At 39.6% G+C, this 18,238-nt stretch overlaps 2 protein-coding genes across 2 annotated transcripts; both read right to left on the bottom strand.

Moving 5' to 3' along the window:
• Nucleotides 1–1,234: 1,234 nt before the first annotated feature.
• Nucleotides 1,235–8,092, bottom strand: LOC149011229 (pectinesterase-like). The gene is made up of 3 exons (XM_089162912.1): nucleotides 7,198–8,092; nucleotides 6,771–7,071; nucleotides 1,235–1,622 (listed from the first exon to the last, which is right to left on the bottom strand). The coding sequence occupies exons 1-3, from the start codon at nucleotides 8,090–8,092 to the stop codon at nucleotides 1,235–1,237; spliced, it is 1,584 nt and encodes a 527-aa protein (XP_089019038.1).
• A 1,099-nt stretch (nucleotides 8,093–9,191) lies between these two features.
• Nucleotides 9,192–11,264, bottom strand: LOC149011228 (pectinesterase-like). Its single transcript, XM_089161550.1, has 2 exons — nucleotides 10,385–11,264; nucleotides 9,192–10,188 (listed from the first exon to the last, which is right to left on the bottom strand). Exons 1-2 carry the CDS (start codon nucleotides 11,262–11,264, stop codon nucleotides 9,500–9,502), a joined length of 1,569 nt encoding a protein of 522 aa, XP_089017676.1. The 3' UTR covers nucleotides 9,192–9,499.
• Nucleotides 11,265–18,238: the final 6,974 nt, after the last annotated feature.

Raw genomic sequence — 18,238 nt, 5'->3', positions numbered from 1 at the left:
TTGCCAACAGCAAGAGAGAGATTCACATAAGCAACAACAATGCCAGCAAAGCTATGAGGAGAGGTTTGAGGGGAGAAGTCGGGATGAATATGAAAACAATCAACATGATCCTCGTAGACACTATTAGCCATTCAGGAGGCAATGCCGGCAACAAGAGCGAGATCCAATGCAAAAACAATAATATTGAAGACGCTGTGAGGAAAGATTTGAAGAGAGCAGACAACATAATAAAGATAGACAACGTGAGCGAGATCCTCGTAGAAAATATCTACAGTATGAGAGACATTGCCAACAACAAGAAAGAGATCCGCGTCAGCAACAAATGCTAGCAACACTATGAGGAGAGGCAACAACGCCAAAGACATTATGAGGATTGATTTGAAGAGAACATACAACATAATGTAGATAGTTGATGCCAGCAAGATCCTTGCAGAGAATATCAATAATATGAGAGACGTTGTCAACAATAAGAGAGAGTCACATGTCAACAACAGAGGGGAGACATGAAGAACTGTAACCTCAACAACAATATGATGAAGTAGAAGACGCTAGCCATGCACACAGCTAGTTCATCAAGCCTATGAATATGTCATAAATAAAAGAGCTCTTCATTTTCATGGAATAAAAAGCCTATTTTCCCCATTTGAAACTCTTCAGAATTTTCACTTTTTTATACTAACACGATCCAATTTAACCCATGGTCCTTGATCATGCACGCGTCAGAATTTTGACACTCTTTCTTATATAGAAGGATCCCTATGTGATAAAATGTTATCGGATGTGAGTATAAATGTTATCATTTCAACCAAAAAAAAAATTGAAAATTTTATCATATGTGAATTTAAACTCCTATCCTGGGTCAATACTTCCTGCGATGAGAGTCTTATTATGATTAACATTTTGTGTGAAAGACTTATCCGGATACTTTCAATAAAGATCTTAAGAATCTTACTATATTTTTCCTAAAGTTTGATCCCATTATGAAAATTATCCTATGAAATGTGACCAGGTAACAAATTATATGAAAATTTTAATTAAGTAGTAAACAATATGACTGTTAAAGACGACGGGTAGATTACAATTGCATAGGAGCATCAGAAATGACTTATATTAAAGATGTCAAGGCTCATGTAAGTTTTATATATATATATATATATATATATAATAAAATAAAAATTAGAGAACATTGAAAGATCATATATTCTTGTGTCATAGAAGTTATAAGATCATAAGATTATAGTCCGGAGGTGTATGGGACTCCGGCGGCTCCAATCCATGAACCACCACCCAAGAAGTTTGGCACAGTAAATTTCTGTGCGTCTGTGGTGCTCATAACACGATAGCCCTTCCAATTCACTCTACTGCTCGTTCTAGAGCCTGAACCAATATTTGCGTACTCTCCATAGTAAAGGGTGTTCAGAGCAAAATTGCCACTCCATTCGAGCCAACCCGCAGGATTGATCGAGCTATCAAGGTAACTCTTCATGACAATAGTTCTTGAGTATTCCTTCCAAGGCCGCCTCAAGTAAGTCTTAAAGGAACTCTGCACTGTTTTCAGGTCCGGAGCTGCTGTAATTTTACAATCAAGGATTGAAATTCCGGTGTTCTCGTTTGGATCAGATTGTCATAAACCACCAGACACATGGCAAGAGTGGGACAGCTGGCAAAGAAATCAACGGTGAAGCATGTGTTAGAGCACCAAGGAACCGTAAACGTCCAGCACATCTGAGCGATTACCTCACATAGAAGAATACTCCAGAAACATGCCTTGCTGTAATAGGTTTTATACTTTTATTGTAATGGTCTATCGTCAGAATAATCTAGAAGAATTACTGTATAAGAAGGGATAAGACGGAATAGAAGATCATCGAGAATTTGACTCCTTTTCTCTCTGTCTGATCTGGCTTCTTCTCTTCTCAATTTCCCACTTAATTCTCAGATCTAACTCTGTCACAGCGAGGCCGTGACATTGGTCCGACCTACCGGATGGCCGACGGAACCCGTTTGCGCGTAATGGATGAGAACTTGAAACAACTCAACACTGTCACTTCAGAACATGGGGCGATTCTCACAAACCTACAAGCATCAATGGAAGCTCAGAAGGGAAATATGGATCAACAAAAAGAAACAATGGCACAACTGGTAACTCAGATGATGGCATTGAGTGGACAGGTAACGCAAGCACTCAGAACTCCTGTTAATCCAGATCGGTCTCCTGTTATCACAGATCTGACATCTGCTTCGGGCACTTCTCGATCACCTAGACCAAATTTCCCTCCGGCAATTCAAGCAAAAGGGGTTCGACTAGATTTTCCTCGTTTCAGTGGTCACAACCCCACCGGATGGATCTTCAAGGCAGAGAGATTCTTTGATTACCACTTGATCCAAGATGAACAGCGATTGCTAGTTTCGTCATTCCATATGGACGATGTCGCTCTCGATTGGTTTCAATGGATGTATAAGGACCAACGTTTACCCAGTTGGGAGATGTTCACTCAAGCATTGGAGAAACGCTTCGGTCCATCTGCTTACGAGGATCATCAGGCAGCCCTTTTCAAATTAACACAAATCACGACCGTAGCAGATTATCAGAGTCGTTTTGAATCTCTGTCTAATCGCATAACTGGATTACCGGCAACGACACTGGTAAGTTGTTTTATATCTAGTTTGCGATCTGACATCAGAAAAGAAGTTTTGGCATTTCGACCGAAGGATATGCATGAGGCCATTGACCTAGCCAAACTTCAGGAAGCTAAATTGGCAGAGAATCGGATTTCTGAGTCCAAACGAGGTTACATACGGCCATTACCCATCTCCTCCAAACCACCGTTGCTGCCACTTCCCCATTCTCCTGCAACCAATACTTTGCCTATTAAGAGGTTAACTCCAGTAGAAATGCAACAAAGACGAGAAAGAGGGCTATGCTTCAATTGCGATGAACGATTCACCCCTGGGCACCGATGTAAAGTGAAACAATTACTATTGTTGGACTATGATGAGGAAGGCGAAACTCAATCAGATACTGAGGGTGACAATGGTGGGAATACTAGTGAGACGGTGGAAGAACTATCTTATCACTCTATGAATGGAATTCCAACCCCAACAACGATTCGCTTCACCGGGTATATTCAAGGGCAACCTATACAAATATTGGTGGACGGAGGGGCCACACACAGTTTCATTCAGAGCCGAGTTGCCCAAAGATTGGGCTGTGTAGCAGAGAGCGTTCCTCACACCACCGTCATCGTCGGCAGCGGCAGCCGCTTAACTTGCGAGGGTATGGTAAGAAAGCTACCCCTTCAGATTCAATCTGTTTCTTTTGAAGTTGATGCATATGTTCTACCTATATTTGGGGCAGATTTAATTCTTGGGGTCCAATGGATGGCCTAGTTAGGGCCCGTTCTATTTGATTACCAAAACCTAACTATAGAGTTCCAGCACATTGGGCAATTAGTGAGGTTACAAGGGGAGTCTAGAAAGGTTGCAGCCCAGATTATGTTTCATGAGCTACAAAAACTTGTCACAGCCCAAACAGGGGCCCTATTTTTAAAATTAGAAGTGGATGACCCACAAGGAATTGGAACAGAGGATATGGGCCCAGAGTTGCGGGCCTTGTTAGAAGCCCATTCGATTGTGTTTGCTGAACTGAAGGGGCTACCTCCACCCCGTATACAGGATCATGCCATCCACGTACAACCGAATGCTAGCTCGGTGAATGTAAGGCCATATCGATACCCTCATTTCCAAAAAAATGAGATTGAAAAGCAAGTTACAGATATGTTGGCTTCAGGAATCATACGACCAAGTACAAGCCCCTATTCATCCCCGGTACTTTTGGTCAAAAAGAAAGATGGGACATGGCGTTTTTGTGTTGATTATCGGGCATTAAACGCTGTCACAATTCCTGATCGTTTCCCTATTCCAACAATAGATGAATTATTTGATGAACTCCACGGAGCATGTTATTTTTCTAAATTGGATTTACGATCTGGTTACCATCAAATTCGGGTCCGTGTGGAAGACGTTCCAAAAACAACTTTTAGAACCCATGATGGACACTATGAGTTTCTAGTTATGCCCTTTGGATTAACTAATGCCCCGGCGACATTTCAAGCAATGATGAATGAAATATTCAGACCATTTCTACGCAAATATGTTCTAATCTTTTTTGATGATCTATTAGTCTATAGTGCCACTTGGACAGATCACATGAAACACTTGCAATCTGTTTTGAAGACACTACAAGCCCATCAATTGTATGCCAAGCAATCGAAATGTTCTTTTGGAAAAGACACCATTGCTTATTTAGGCCACATTGTGTCAGCCCATGGACTTGCCGTGGATCCCGCCAAAATAGCAGCAATACATACTTGGCCCACTCCAAAAGGGCTTCGGGATGTTCGGGCCTTCTTGGGCCTTACAGGCTATTATAGAAAGTTTATACGTGGCTACGCCCATCTAGCAACTCCACTCACTAACTTGCTCAAGAAAGGCGCCTATAAATGGACCCATGAAGCCCATGAAGCCTTTAGCAAACTTAAAGAATGTTTGGTCCAAGCTCCAGTCCTAGCTCTACCGGATTTTACCCAACCATTTATTTTGGAAACTGATGCATCAGGGGTGGGTATTGGAGCCGTTCTAACCCAGACAGGTCACCCCATCGCATTCTTCAGTAAGAAGTTATCAGCCAGATTAAAGGCTGAATCTACTTATGTACGGGAGATGCTCTCTATCACTCAGGCAGTGCATAAATGGCGGCAGTATCTATTGGGAAGGAAATTCTACATCAAGACTGATCACCATAGCCTCAAGGAATTAACTTCTCAAGTTATACAGACACCGGAACAACAATTTTGGATGGCCAAACTCATGGGATACAATTTTGAAATAACTTATCGACCAGGAAAGGAGAATTCTGCTGCAGATGCCTTGTCTCGAGTGTCGGAAATCATGGCTCTCACGGTGGCTGCCCCAAGCTTCTTGGATAAAATTCGAGATGCTGTTCATCACTCCATCGAATTGTAGAAAATACACAGTGGCCTTCAACACACTCCTGATCTATATGTGGGCTACTTGTGGCGCAACGGCCTTCTCTATTTCAATCACCGGATTGTCCTTCCATCTGATTCGGTCCTGTGCCAACAATTCTTGCACGAATATCATTCTACACCCACCGGTGGTCACGCAGGGTATCACCGCACATACAAGCGTTTGGCTGAAAACTTGCATTGGAAAGGGATGCGAAAGGATATTAGAAATTTTGTCGCCCAATGTCTTGTCTGCCAACAAGTTAAAACGATGCAAACATCCCCAGCAGGGCTCCTCCAACCTTTACCCATACCTGACCAAGTCTGGGAAGATATATCTATGGATTTTATCACTGGGTTACCACAGGCACAGGGGAAGACAACGATCATGGTCGTCATCGATCGACTCTCCAAATACGCACACTTTTCAGCCCTGCCCTCCAATTTCACAAGCCTCAAAGTCGCGGACACCTTCATGACCGATGTCGTAAAACTCCATGGAATTCCTCGTTCCATTGTCAGTGACAGAGATCCCCTGTTCCTCAGCAAATTTTGGCAAGATTTATTCACATTACAGGGCACCACGCTCTCTATGAGCTCTGCTTACCATCCACAAAGTGATGGGCAAACTGAGGCGTTAAACCGTTGCTTGGAAAATTATCTCCATAGCTTCGTTGGCAATGAACCACAGGAATGGCCGAGGCATCGCACTTGGGCAGAATACTCTTATAATACTTCCTTCCACTCTTCTCTGCAAAGCACTCCATATCAGGCTCTCTATGGACGCCCTCCACCGACATTAATCCGCTACATTCCGAGCTCCTCCCCAAATGCTGCTGTAGATATGGCATTACAAACCAGAGATCAACTCCTGCAAGCCTTGAAAGAAAACCTACAGCGTGCTCAGAGTCAAATCAAAGCTCAAGCTGACCGTAACGCACCGATAAGGAGTTCCAACCAGGGGATAAAGTCTTCGTTAAATTGCAACCCTACCGCTAGATGACCGTTGCTCGCCGATTGAATCAAAAGCTTTCCAAGCGCTATTATGGCCCCTACACAGTGCTCCGCCGAATCGGCAAGGTCGCATATGAGTTGCAGCTTCCTTCTGAATCTCGCATCCATCCTGTATTTCACATCTCATTGCTGAAACCCTGCATCGGCGAACCCACGGTCACTATGGAACTACCTGCTGTTCCACCATCCCTACTCCGCCCTTTGATGTTGCTTGACACTCGTGAAGTGAGTAGAGGCGGACACTCCACCCCTCAAGTCTTAATTCAATGGCAGGGGTTACCACCGGAGGAAGCTACCTGGGAAGACAAGTTTGTATTTGTAACCCAGTTTCCAGAATTTAACCTCGAGGACGAGGTGTTTCTTTGTGGGAAAGGCAATGTCATAAACCACCAGACACATGGCAAGAGTGGGACAGCTGGCAAAGAAATCAATGGTGAAGCATGTGTTAGAGCACCAAGGAACCGTAAACTTCCAGCACATCTGAGCGATTACCTCACATAGAAGAATACTCCAGAAACATGCCTTGCTGTAATAGGTTTTATACTTTTATTGTAATGGTCTATCGTCAGAATAATCTAGAAGAATTACTGTATAAGAAGGGATAAGACGGAATAGAAGATCATCGAGAATTTGACTCCTTTTCTCTCTGTCTGATCTGGCTTCTTCTCTTCTCAATTTCCCACTTAATTCTCAGATCTAACTCTGTCACAGCGAGGCCGTGACACAGATCGTCCTTGAGCTGTCACTGTGTTCTTTTGTTTGCTCATGGGTTTTCTTACATAGATGTTGCAGTTATGAAGCACGACGGCAGCATCTCCAAAAATGAAGTCCACGGTGCCATAGATGTCGCAGTTGGAGTAAAATTGGCGTTGGGAGTACACAAATAAGGTGTCTTGGTAACCTCGGAAGCTACACTGATAGAAAACAGACTGGTCTGAGCCTGATCTGAATGCAACTGCTTGGTGCTTCTGAGGTCCTGCTGTGTTTTGGAAGGTCATGGCCTTGGCGATGATGCCATCCTCGGATGCAGCTGACGAGAAGAAAATAGCACACATAAGGAATAGTTATATTTCTCAAGGAGTCAGAACCAAGAATAGCAGATACACTCACTCAGAGTCAGAAAGGCAAAGAAAGGGATAGATCAGAGAGAGTTTACCAAAGGTGGCAGATCCATAAGTTGTGGAACCATCTGGGACGTTCTTGCTACCAGTAACAATGGTAGCATCAATCCCGTCTCCTATTAGCATTATATTCTTCATTGACCTTGTAATCTCAACGTTCTCTTCGTAAATTCCCTTTTTCACGTATATAACAAATCTTGAATTCCCACTCCTTAGCTTGGACGAAGCAGACAGAGCTTGAGAAATGGTCGTGTAGTTACCAGACCCATCAGCAGCCACCACTATATCAGCTTGTGAAGCTGCTGCTGTTGTATGGAGAAGCTTTCTATCAGCAGCAGAGACCCATGAAGGGAACCCATCAGAGAGCAAGCGTCTGGCACCACCTTGTATAGCAGAGAATGCTGAAGCTGCAGCCATCTGTTTGTTTATAGCCAGAGAATTACTTAGTAACTTCGAGAAATCACTCAACATGGAAGGTAAGAAAGACATATATGAAGCTCTAGCCGAATTGAGCTCCATAAACCCATCTTGACATGTCTGATGATTGGTAACAGCTGCACTAAGCCATGTTTGGGTATCTTCCCAACTTTTAGATGATATTAATACACGGCCAAGCTTGCTAACCGTGTCATTATAGACCTCCACACGGTCAGCCCACGCTGCCTTGGCCAACTTATCAAAAGAGGTCAAATCCATAGCTGAAATGTGCTTATGTGCTAGTTGAGCCTGGTCCAGAGAGACCCTGAGGGCTACATCACGGAAATCTTTTGGGCTGACAAGAGAACTGGTGGAGTTAATGAAGGAATTACATATATGAGGGTAAGGTGTTTGGCTACAAGATGATCTGGTTCTGGTGTTCCCATTAGCCACCCGAGAAACAAAAGCAAGTAAAGAGAGAATCACAAGAACCCTAACGAAATGCTTCTCCATGGTTTCGGCTCAAAAGCAAGTAATATCCATGTTACTTGAAACGGGATGATTCAAGAATTGAATAGTTACTACTCCTAGCTACACCAACTAGCTAGCTAGCTAGCATCACAACCACGCGTAGGGTTGGTACTCCATTTGTCTAATTACATTAATTGCATGCCTTGAGATTCGTGATGGTACATTTTTTTTTTTTTTTTTTTTTTTGGGAAAAAAAATTTTTTTTTAAAAAAAGGGAAAGAAAAGGGAGGAAAAAAAATTTTTTTTTATTTAAAAAATTTTTTATGGGGGGGGGGAAAAAAAAAAAAAACCCCCAACGCTTAGCTTTGTAGTAAATCAAATCTCTTAATTTGTTCTCATTCCAATTAAGAATTTTAGCCCAACCCTTAATTTCATGCATGCCGTAGTGGCTAGTGGCCCAAAGCTTGATCATGTTTTAGGTTGAAAATCGACTAGTAATTAATAGTGAATCAAAGTGTAATTCACATCTTCTACCCTCAGTAAGCCTGTATCTTTAAAATCCCCACTCACGATCTATTTGACACAGATCATCTGGGTTCACTTATGTTTGATGGGGTATGAGACAAATTTTAAAAGTAGAAAAGTATGAAAAGAAGATGAACTCATCAATATGAGTTTAGATTAAGGTTAAAGTTGAGTGTTTGACTTGAATTGATCCAATTCAATCTAACTAATTTATATATAAGATATTCTTTTAATAATATGAAAGCATGGATTACTATATTTCGCTTGTGGTTTTGATGAAGGTTATTTGAGTTTACCGATTAGGTGTTTAACCTAACCCAGTCCCACCTAGTCCAGAAGATTTAGGATCAGATTAACTAAACTATAACAATTGAAGCATGTTATTAACTTAAAATTATATTGAATAATTGCAGAGAAAATTCTGGCACATATTTTTACACATATTATAGCATTAATCCTATCATTTATAATAAATCAAACACCGCATGGGTGGACGAGGATCTTAGGGGCACGAGTATATGGCAATCCCATGTAGATATACAATTGCGTGTTTTATTAAAACAAATCAAATTAAAATGAAATGAACCCAAAAAAAAAATCATCTTTATTGCTTAGCTTTCCACAAAGGGAATTGGAAACAAACCATATGACAATTTGATACAAGTAAATTTCAATCGCTTGAAAATGAGAATTGACTGATGGATCTATATATATATCCAAGATGTCAATAGCTTATATAATAAAAAATCATGTCGAGTACCATGCCTCAACAATTTGTGCATATAATTATGATTACTTCTTGTAAATTTTCCCCATTTTTAATACAAATGACAGCCTACCTGGCAAAGAAAAAAAGAAAGAAAAAGAATGAACCCATTCAATTAACGGTTAACGATTCTCACGTCCGTCATAGATGTAATAGGATTACAGCCCGGAAGTGTATGGGACTCCGGCAGCTTCAATCCAAGAACCACCACCCAAGAAGTTTGCTACAGTGAATTTCTGAGCGTCTGTGGTGCTCATGATATGATATCCCTTCCAGGTCACACGACCACTTGTGTCAGACCCCGAACCAGTATTCGCATACTCTCCATAGTAAAGAGTGTCTAGAGCGAAATCGCCACTCCATTCAAGCCAGCCTGCAGGATCTATCAAGCTATCAAGATAAGTTTTCATTACAACAGTTCTTGAGTATTCCTTCCATGGTCGCCCCAAGTAAGTCTTAAAGGAACTCTGCACTGCTTTCAAGTCCGAAGCTGCTGTAACCTTGCAATTATGGATTGAAATTCCGGTATTCTCGTTTGGATCAGACCTCCCTTGAGCTGTCACGGTGTTCTTCTGGCTGCTCATGGGTTTTCTAACATAGATGTTGCAGTTCTGCAGCACCACAACGGCATCTCCAAAAATGAAATCCACGGTTCCATAGATGTCGCAGTTGCGGTAGAACTGGCGTTGGGAGTGGACATATAAGGTGTCTTGGTACCCTTGGAAGCTACAGTTATAGAAAACTGACTGGTCTGAGCCTGAACGGAAAGCAACTGCTTGGTGCTTCTGTGGCCCGGCCGTGTTTTGGAAGGTCATGGCCTTGGCGATGAAGCCGTCGCCAACTGCAGCTGAGGATAAGAAATTAAGTAGCACACATAAGTAATAATAATATCAAATTTCCCATCATGGAGACAAAACCAAGAATAGGTACTCAAAGAAAGAGGGGGAAAAAAAAAAGACTAGACTGAGAAAGTTTAGAAAGAAAGAGTACACTGTCCTGGTTGTGAATTTGATCAAGTATCAAGATAGGGATAGCTAGCTTACCAACGGTGGCGGATCTGAAAGTTGTGGAACCATCTTGGACGTTCTTATTGCCTGTAACGATGGTAGCATCAATCCCATCTCCAATTAGCATTATATTCTTCATTGATTTTTTTATCTCAACATTCTCTTTGTAAGTGCCCTCCTTCACATATATAACAAATCTTGAAGTGCCACTTCTTAGCTTGGATGAAGCAGAAAGAGCTTCAGAGATGGTCTTATAATCACCAGACCCATCAGCAGCCACCACTATATTTGCTTGTGAAGCTGTTGTCGTTGACTGAAGAAGCTTTCTATCAGCAGCAGATACCCATGAAGGGAACCCATCAGAGAGCAAGCGTCTAGAGCCACCAGGTATACCAGGGAATGTTTTAGTTTTAGCTGCCTGGTTGTTTATTGCTAAGGAGTTACTTAGTGACTTTGAGAAGTCACTCAACATGGAAGGCAAGGAAGAGAGAAATGAAGTTGAGTTGAGCTCCAAAAACCCAGTTTGGCATGTCTGGTGATTAGCAACGGCTGCACTAAGCCACGTTTGAGTATCTTCCCAACTGTTAGACAACAATACACCGTTAAGCTGGCTAACAGTGTCGTTGTAGACCTCCGCACAGTCTGCCCATGCTGCCTTGGCTGGTTCAGTGAAAGAAGTCAAGTCCATAGCTGAAATGTGATTATAAGCTAATTGAGCTTGGCTCTTAGAGACTGAGAGGGCTGCATAAGGGAAACCTTTAGAGGTGACAAGCGGATTAGAAGCAACGAAGGAACTACATATTTGAGGGTATGGTGTTTGGCTACAAGATGATATGGTATCACCATTAGCCGCCCAGGAAACAAACAGAAGGAGGGAGAGACTCACAAGAACTCCTACAGAAAGCTTAAAATCCATGGTGTCTACCTACCAAAGTATAGGGTTGTTTCGTTCGGTTTCTGGAAATGTATATGATTAACGAATGGAAGTCTTGGGCCGTTATATAGGGTTTAATAAAAAAGCATGTTGGCCGTCCATGCATGCTTTACTGCTTACCTGAAAAAGCGAAATTGGCCTTTGTTTTTTCGGGTTCTAATTTGAATTCAAAATTGTCTTTTGTTGAATGAATAGATATAGAAAACCGGCTACAAGCCAGTAGTTTGTATATTTTACGAAGTGAATCCCTGGTGGCTACGCAATTAATTAATCCACAACCTACAGGGAATATTGAAGAGGATGTTCGACCAGTTTTCAAAAGAAGCGTTGTTTTCATAGCAAAGCCATCTATTTGTTTCTGTTTCTTACGGAAGTGGCAGTTGGGTTTTGATTCTTTTGAAGGCATACATTGTGAAAGAACTTTAATAAATATTATATATCGTCATACTTAGTCTAATTCATCTAGTTCATTTGATTAATTAATCTATTTAATTTGATATGATCGTATTCTGTGTAGCAGTTTCAACATTAGAGTCCAGATTTCAAAAATGTTATACGTTAGGTTTTTTTTCTTTGGTCAAATCAGTCCAAGTTATTTGATGGTACAAAAAAGGTAAAATAAAACGAAGAAAATCTTAGGTAGTAAACGAAGTGCACTTCAGCAAATCATTTTTCTATCATAGAAGCCAAATTGGAAGCCAAATTGCTGGGTTGGATATAATTCAATGGCGTAAGGTTATGGGATTGAACTGACGACTCACCGGTCTCAGGAACGACTTTTGCTCTGACAATAGAAACCTCGTTTTCTATCAGTAATGATCCGAAAAACCCTAGCCAACTAATTCGTTGCCAGCAAGTTTTGAAGTTTTCGAGTCCATCTCCTTGATGACATTAATGGAACAGTTTAAACTCTAACGCAACTAATTGGTCCATCAAATCCTTATCTACTCACTTATCTTGATTTTAAGTCATCACTTCTTGGAGATAGGCAGATAGCGTACGTATGATGTTATCCTTGGTTGGTTTCTCCGTCAGTTATCAGTTTTTCTTTTTTAGGTAATCACACTTACCCGTTGATAATCTTTTGAAATTGAAGTAATATACACAAAGCCCTAGAACATATTTTGCTCTAATGTCGTTGGGTTGTGAACTTTGTGATCAACAAAACTACATTTGTCCTTTTAAACAATTTGATGTTACATCAAGGATGGAGGAATGCTTTATCCAATCTATCTATCGCCAGCATGTTTGAAGGTGATCTGATCCAACTGTGTTTCGTTCAGCAAACTAGCAAATTTATTTTATTTCAACAAAACCGAATGATCAGGGCCTTGTTAACCTAATATCAAGTGGAAAATTGTACAGTTTTGAACATATTAAATTAATCATTAATTGTTTTCACTCCGGTCCAAAATTTTATATTCGAAAACTCAATTGAATTTGCTGGCCAGTTGCCCCAGCTCATCGTGTCAAGTCTTACAATTGGATTACGTACATTGGGTAGGCTTGGTTTTCTTCTATCTTTTTCTTTCTTTGGTGGTTGTATTAGAACGTTGGCTGGTTTAGTCACTAGTAGATTTCAAGAATCCAAGTCATTCATCGATTTCCTTGGATTCTAATCAATATTAATACTAGTCTTCTCGCAGCCATTACTTTTTCATTTGAAAAACTATTTGTGAAACATAAGTAGCTATCTAGACATAAAATATTCATTAATGGCTTAAATTTGTTTGAACATAAACCTAATAGAATCTCCCTTGAATGTCTTACCACTCGGCCTTCTTCGTCTACGTACTAATGATCATGTTCATAGTTATTTAATGGGATGATTACTCTTCTCCACTTATACTATAACTTAATTACTAATTATTATTGTCTCTCTCACTTCTAACAATGTTAGGTGACCATGCTAGTAAGAGTTTAATGTTTCTTTTGCGCCTTTAAAATTAAGAAGTCAAAAAAACAATACTATCCTCATTTAGAGAGGGGAAATCATGTAAAGTACTAACTTTACCCTTATTCTTGTCAATTTGGACACCAAAAAAATCAAAGCCTAATTATTGTATTTTTATTTTTACTTTTATTTTTTGTCCAAAAGTTTGATCATGATAAGATGGAACTGCATCACCTCTTTTACCAGGAAAAAAGGAAAACATACAAAGAGAAGGAAGATGATGGGAGAAACTACCAAGAAAAATGCAACATACTTAAGAGCCACTTTTCCTTCCAACAGCTTAATTCAAGGAATTACAATCAAACTGAAATAGGAAATTCCTTAAATTGATGATGTCAAATTGGAAAGTAAATAAGTAAAAAATCATACTTAGTGGTCCGCCACTCCCCCGAAATAACTTAAATACTAGAAATTACAATCTATTGAAAGTAGGAACTTCTTAAAATTGAAAATGTCAAATTAGGAAGTATATACAAATACTAAAATACAATTTGACTGAAGAAGTTAATAGAAGAAAAAAGTTTGATGCCATATCAGGTAAGAGGAAGGAAAATAAGTGGTATTATCTAATTAAGAGGGAGTCCGAGTGTCATTTGATCAACTAAGAGAGGAAGTAAGTGATATTTACCTTATAATATAGATATATGATACAAATTATGGATTTGTTAAAAGATAGGTGGGAGAGGGTGGGTATGTTCTAATTTAATTAATTTTACTAGTTTTAGTCTCCCTTAAGTGATAATTCCACGCATTATTCCTTAAAGATTTGCACGCAAGCAAATCTTAACAGTTTATGTTGACAAGTTATATACAACTCTCGAATTGTATATGAGCTTATGTTTACTTAATTTGTCTTTCTGCATGAGAAGAGTTTTTTCCACTGGCCTTAAGTTGGGGTGAAACTCTAGTCTCTCTCCTTACCTAAAAATTACTTATGACTTACTTTTGACAAAAGTCAATATTATTCATTGGCTAGGGTTTGTCTCACACCTTTATTGTTAATTTTAAATTTAAATGATGTTGTTGCCCTTAACACAGGTAATATGATCATAGTGTACCCATCCCTCTCAGTCACACTGTCGGCCTTCTTCACTTACACGATTCTCTCCTCCAACTAAACCTATTTCTTTCCACCGCAACTCCCCATCTGCTAGTCGCTCTATAATGTGCCATTTTTTAAATTTTTTTTAATCTCATCTCTGGGCCCTCTTGAGAGTGTGGAGAACCCAGAAAAACAAGGATTTTGTGATGGAGATTTTTCCATGATTTCTAACCTGTCTAAGTTAGAGAGCCGATCAGGAGCCACTCTGCTGCTGCTGCTTCTGACGGATGTGGTGGCTGGGGAGAAGAGAGCTGTAGGAAGTTAATTCGATTGTGGGTTTCAAATTTTGACAGAAAAGCAAATTGATCAAGTGTTGGTCTTTTAAAGAAATTGGTCACAAACTCACAAAACCCTAAAAATCTTCCGCGACGTCTTTCTCTTCTTCTCTTTCCAGACGACGGAAACCCATGTTGGACAGATCAGGATTAAATATTCACTCTTCTACCTTACCTCTTGGTGAGAACCTCATATTCACAACTGGGATTAGTTTCTTTCATGGCTTTTACGATCTCGCTTGTTATTTTACGTTTATTAGATTATTGGAGGAAGTAGAAAAAGATCGATTATAATTGTACTCTAATTGATTGTTCTTCCAACTGAAATGTCTATTAAAAGAACCATGGGAGTTCACCATTGTTCGTTATTGATGACAGATGCTTAGCATGCAATGCGATTTGGATCAGAGAAGAATTTTTTTTGCCACATTAACTAATTTTGGAAGATATCAAGGACATTTGATCCATCTTGAATGCAATGTATAAATGGGCTGATCTCAAAGTATAACCCTAATTTTTTTGGATAAATCCTGAAATTGAAATTCATATTGGTTTATCCATTTAACACAGTAGTGAGGAAAATTAAAGTCAGTGATTCTGGCAGATTTAAAGTATGGTGGCGTGGGCCTATGAGTCTAACAAGTTAACCAGTCCAAGACAGATAGTTAATTGGTCGAGTTGAAGAAGGGTTTTAAATTGAACTCATAATAGAGACAAAATCGACCTCCATCATTTTTGCAAAAAATGTTGCTCCAAAATCTTCCTACTCTGGTTCAACCAAGAAAGGTCTAGGATCTGTAATCAAAGGAAACACATGAAATTGGGCTGCCTTAGTGGACGGAAAATCGCCTCCAATGAAAAAGTTAGATCTCAAAATAATACAGTTTTTCTGAGGGAAGAGTAAATGTCCAAAGATATGAAGATCTTAGGTAGGTGCAGAAGTTAATTCAGACTTACCAAATTAGAATCTAAGTGACCGTTTTTATAGTTGGAGCAAACCATAGAGACGATTGATGGGGGCCATTAGATGACCAAATATGATTTCCAATGATCTTCATCAAAGGGACCAATATAAAAGCTCACTTTTGGCACACTTGACAAGATCTATAAAAATTTCTATAAAAGCTAACACCAAATGTGAAATTTCTTATTCTGAACTCTCGACAAGCCAGTGGGAAGCAATACCCAAAGGAATTTCGGCATGTCGGCATATCTCCTAATAAGCGGAAATCGTTAAATAAATAGGTACAATGCATTAAATGTTGAATTTAATACTCTAGCACGTGTACAGTTGTATAAGGAGTGCTTCATATCTAACAATAATCTCGTCGCAAACTGATGGACAAGAAGTCCATAGAACAACATCTCAGAAGTAACCGTTGCCAAGTGGCCAATTCGAAAACCAAGCTCCGAGAATTACAAAGGTTTGATAGGTGGCTGAGTCGAGCCCGATCAACTCTTGTTCACCTAGTTTGCAAAAGTTTGGAAGTCTCAAATGTGATTTGTTATAATAGGAAACAACCCCAAATAGCCATTCTTCCATTGCGTTGGGCTCGAATCTATCTCAATCAGAGGAAGTAGAATTCCAGCATCTAAGATATTGAAGATAGGGAACAATATGGACAGTGGTGGAATAGTGGTGGGTTCTAGTGACTAGAGAGGGTGGAGAGAGAGACTTGCAGTTGTCGGAGTTGGAGAAGGAGAGTTGCAAAGGGAGTTGCACTGGAGGTGAGAATCATGTAAGTGGAGAGGGATGGGGGTACTATGGTCATATTATCCACTTTAAGGGCATTAAGGTCCTTTTAAGTTCAAAGTTAATAGCAAGGGTTTGAAAGACTAACTCTGGTAATAAGTAATATTGTTTTTTGTCAAATTTGGGTTACTAGTAATTTTTTCAACATAAGAGGACAGACCAAAGTTTCACCCCATTTAAGGTAGCCACGTGTAAAAAAACTCTTGTGAGAATTATAAACCATACCAAATGCATCTAAGCAAGACAACGAATTAAAAATAAAATAAATGATTTAGAACTCTACCAAATTACTCTAACAAATGATTTTACATATTTTTCAAGGAACAATCTTGTTGTCGCATAATTATTATTTTTCCCCTTTTACATGACACATTGTTTTTAGAATGTGGACGAAGTTCGTCATTCATATAAAACATTACATGAAATAATATTTTTGTCCTTGCAAAAAAAGTGGAACATTAAAAAGCTTTTTTTAATTTGAGGTTTATCCGGGCTGGTTTATGCCCACCTCAACTACATCCTCAGGAAATTTTTATATAATTAATATAGACGAGGTTTCACCCCTAGTCCGGAGGAATTCAAACATCCTATGTAGAAGCATTGGTCTTTTATCAACTAAGCCACCCTTTAAGGTTACATTAAAAGACTTTTGAAATATGTTAATCTTGAAGATGTACAGCGAATTCTTTGCATTAAATTATGGCTCTTTCTAATCCGACAAGCAATTATATGAATTTGCATTCGGTTGCTTTTCAAATTGATACTAAATATTTTTGAGTAAAAAACTTCTAAATTCAGACACCATAATTTGAATGCAAATTCAAAAATGAATTTTCACTATTTTTTTTTTTTTTTTTTGGTTACAAGACGGGGTCAAAGACCCAAAAAACAAAACCAAATCAAACTGAAGCACTACTCTTAAGAAAATCCTCTCTAAGGATGTCTGTCATTTCCTGCGGGGGATTATTGAAAAAGACCAGATCATCTCTTCCAATTAGCCGCCTCTTAGACAACCAATCAGCAGCCTTGTTATTTTGACGCCTCACATGACCAAATCTAACATTGCCTCGAGAAGCATATAGGCTTTGAATTTCAGGAACTAATCTTCCCATCGATCCTTGCTCGTTAACTTCTAGGTTTAGTAACCTTATGGCCTTTAGTGAGTCTAATTCTATTTGGAGTGGCCATGCTCCCATATCCAACGCTACCTTTACCCCTTCTTTGATTGCGCGCATTTCCGCCTCTACTACATGGCATAGAGGAATCTTGATAGCAAATCCTCCTCTGAACAGGCCTTCTTGATCCCGGATCACCCCAGCTAATTGAGCGTAGCATTCCTTCACTTTCATAGCAGCATTCGTGTTGCACTTAAACCATCCTCTTATGGGGCATGTCCACCTTAAAACTTCCAACTCTTTACTTGGATCAAGAACAGGTCTTCGGCATGTTGTCCAAGCTTCCTTATTGGCTCGATAAAATTTCTCGATAATGAGCACACCATTCCCTAGTCTGGAAAAATCTACCTCATGGATATCTCAATTTGGCCATCCCCAAAGAAATTGTAGGGTACACACAAATCGCTTAGGCCAATTGTTGCTCCATTTGGAAGCAAACCCACAGATATTGGCATAGATCCATTCCGGCTTTTCGCACCTAAAAAACCATATTTGATATCGTGGTTTAACCATACGTTTTCAAATGCTTCTTGCAAAGCAACAATCCCTAAATACATGTAATACATCTTCCACCTCTGTCATGCAAAGATTGCATTTATCATTGTCTTGAAGATGCAAGTTGCGCTTTCTAGCATTAGTCATCAACCGATTCTTTACAACTAGCCAAAAGAAACTGCAAAATTGGTTTGGGAGATGA

The sequence above is a fragment of the Hakea prostrata genome, chromosome 7, assembly GCF_041222555.1.
Source record: "Hakea prostrata isolate BN-2017 chromosome 7, UWA_Hpros_2, whole genome shotgun sequence".
NCBI lineage: Eukaryota > Viridiplantae > Streptophyta > Magnoliopsida > Proteales > Proteaceae > Hakea > Hakea prostrata.
This window is presented reverse-complemented; position numbering and strand designations above follow the sequence as displayed.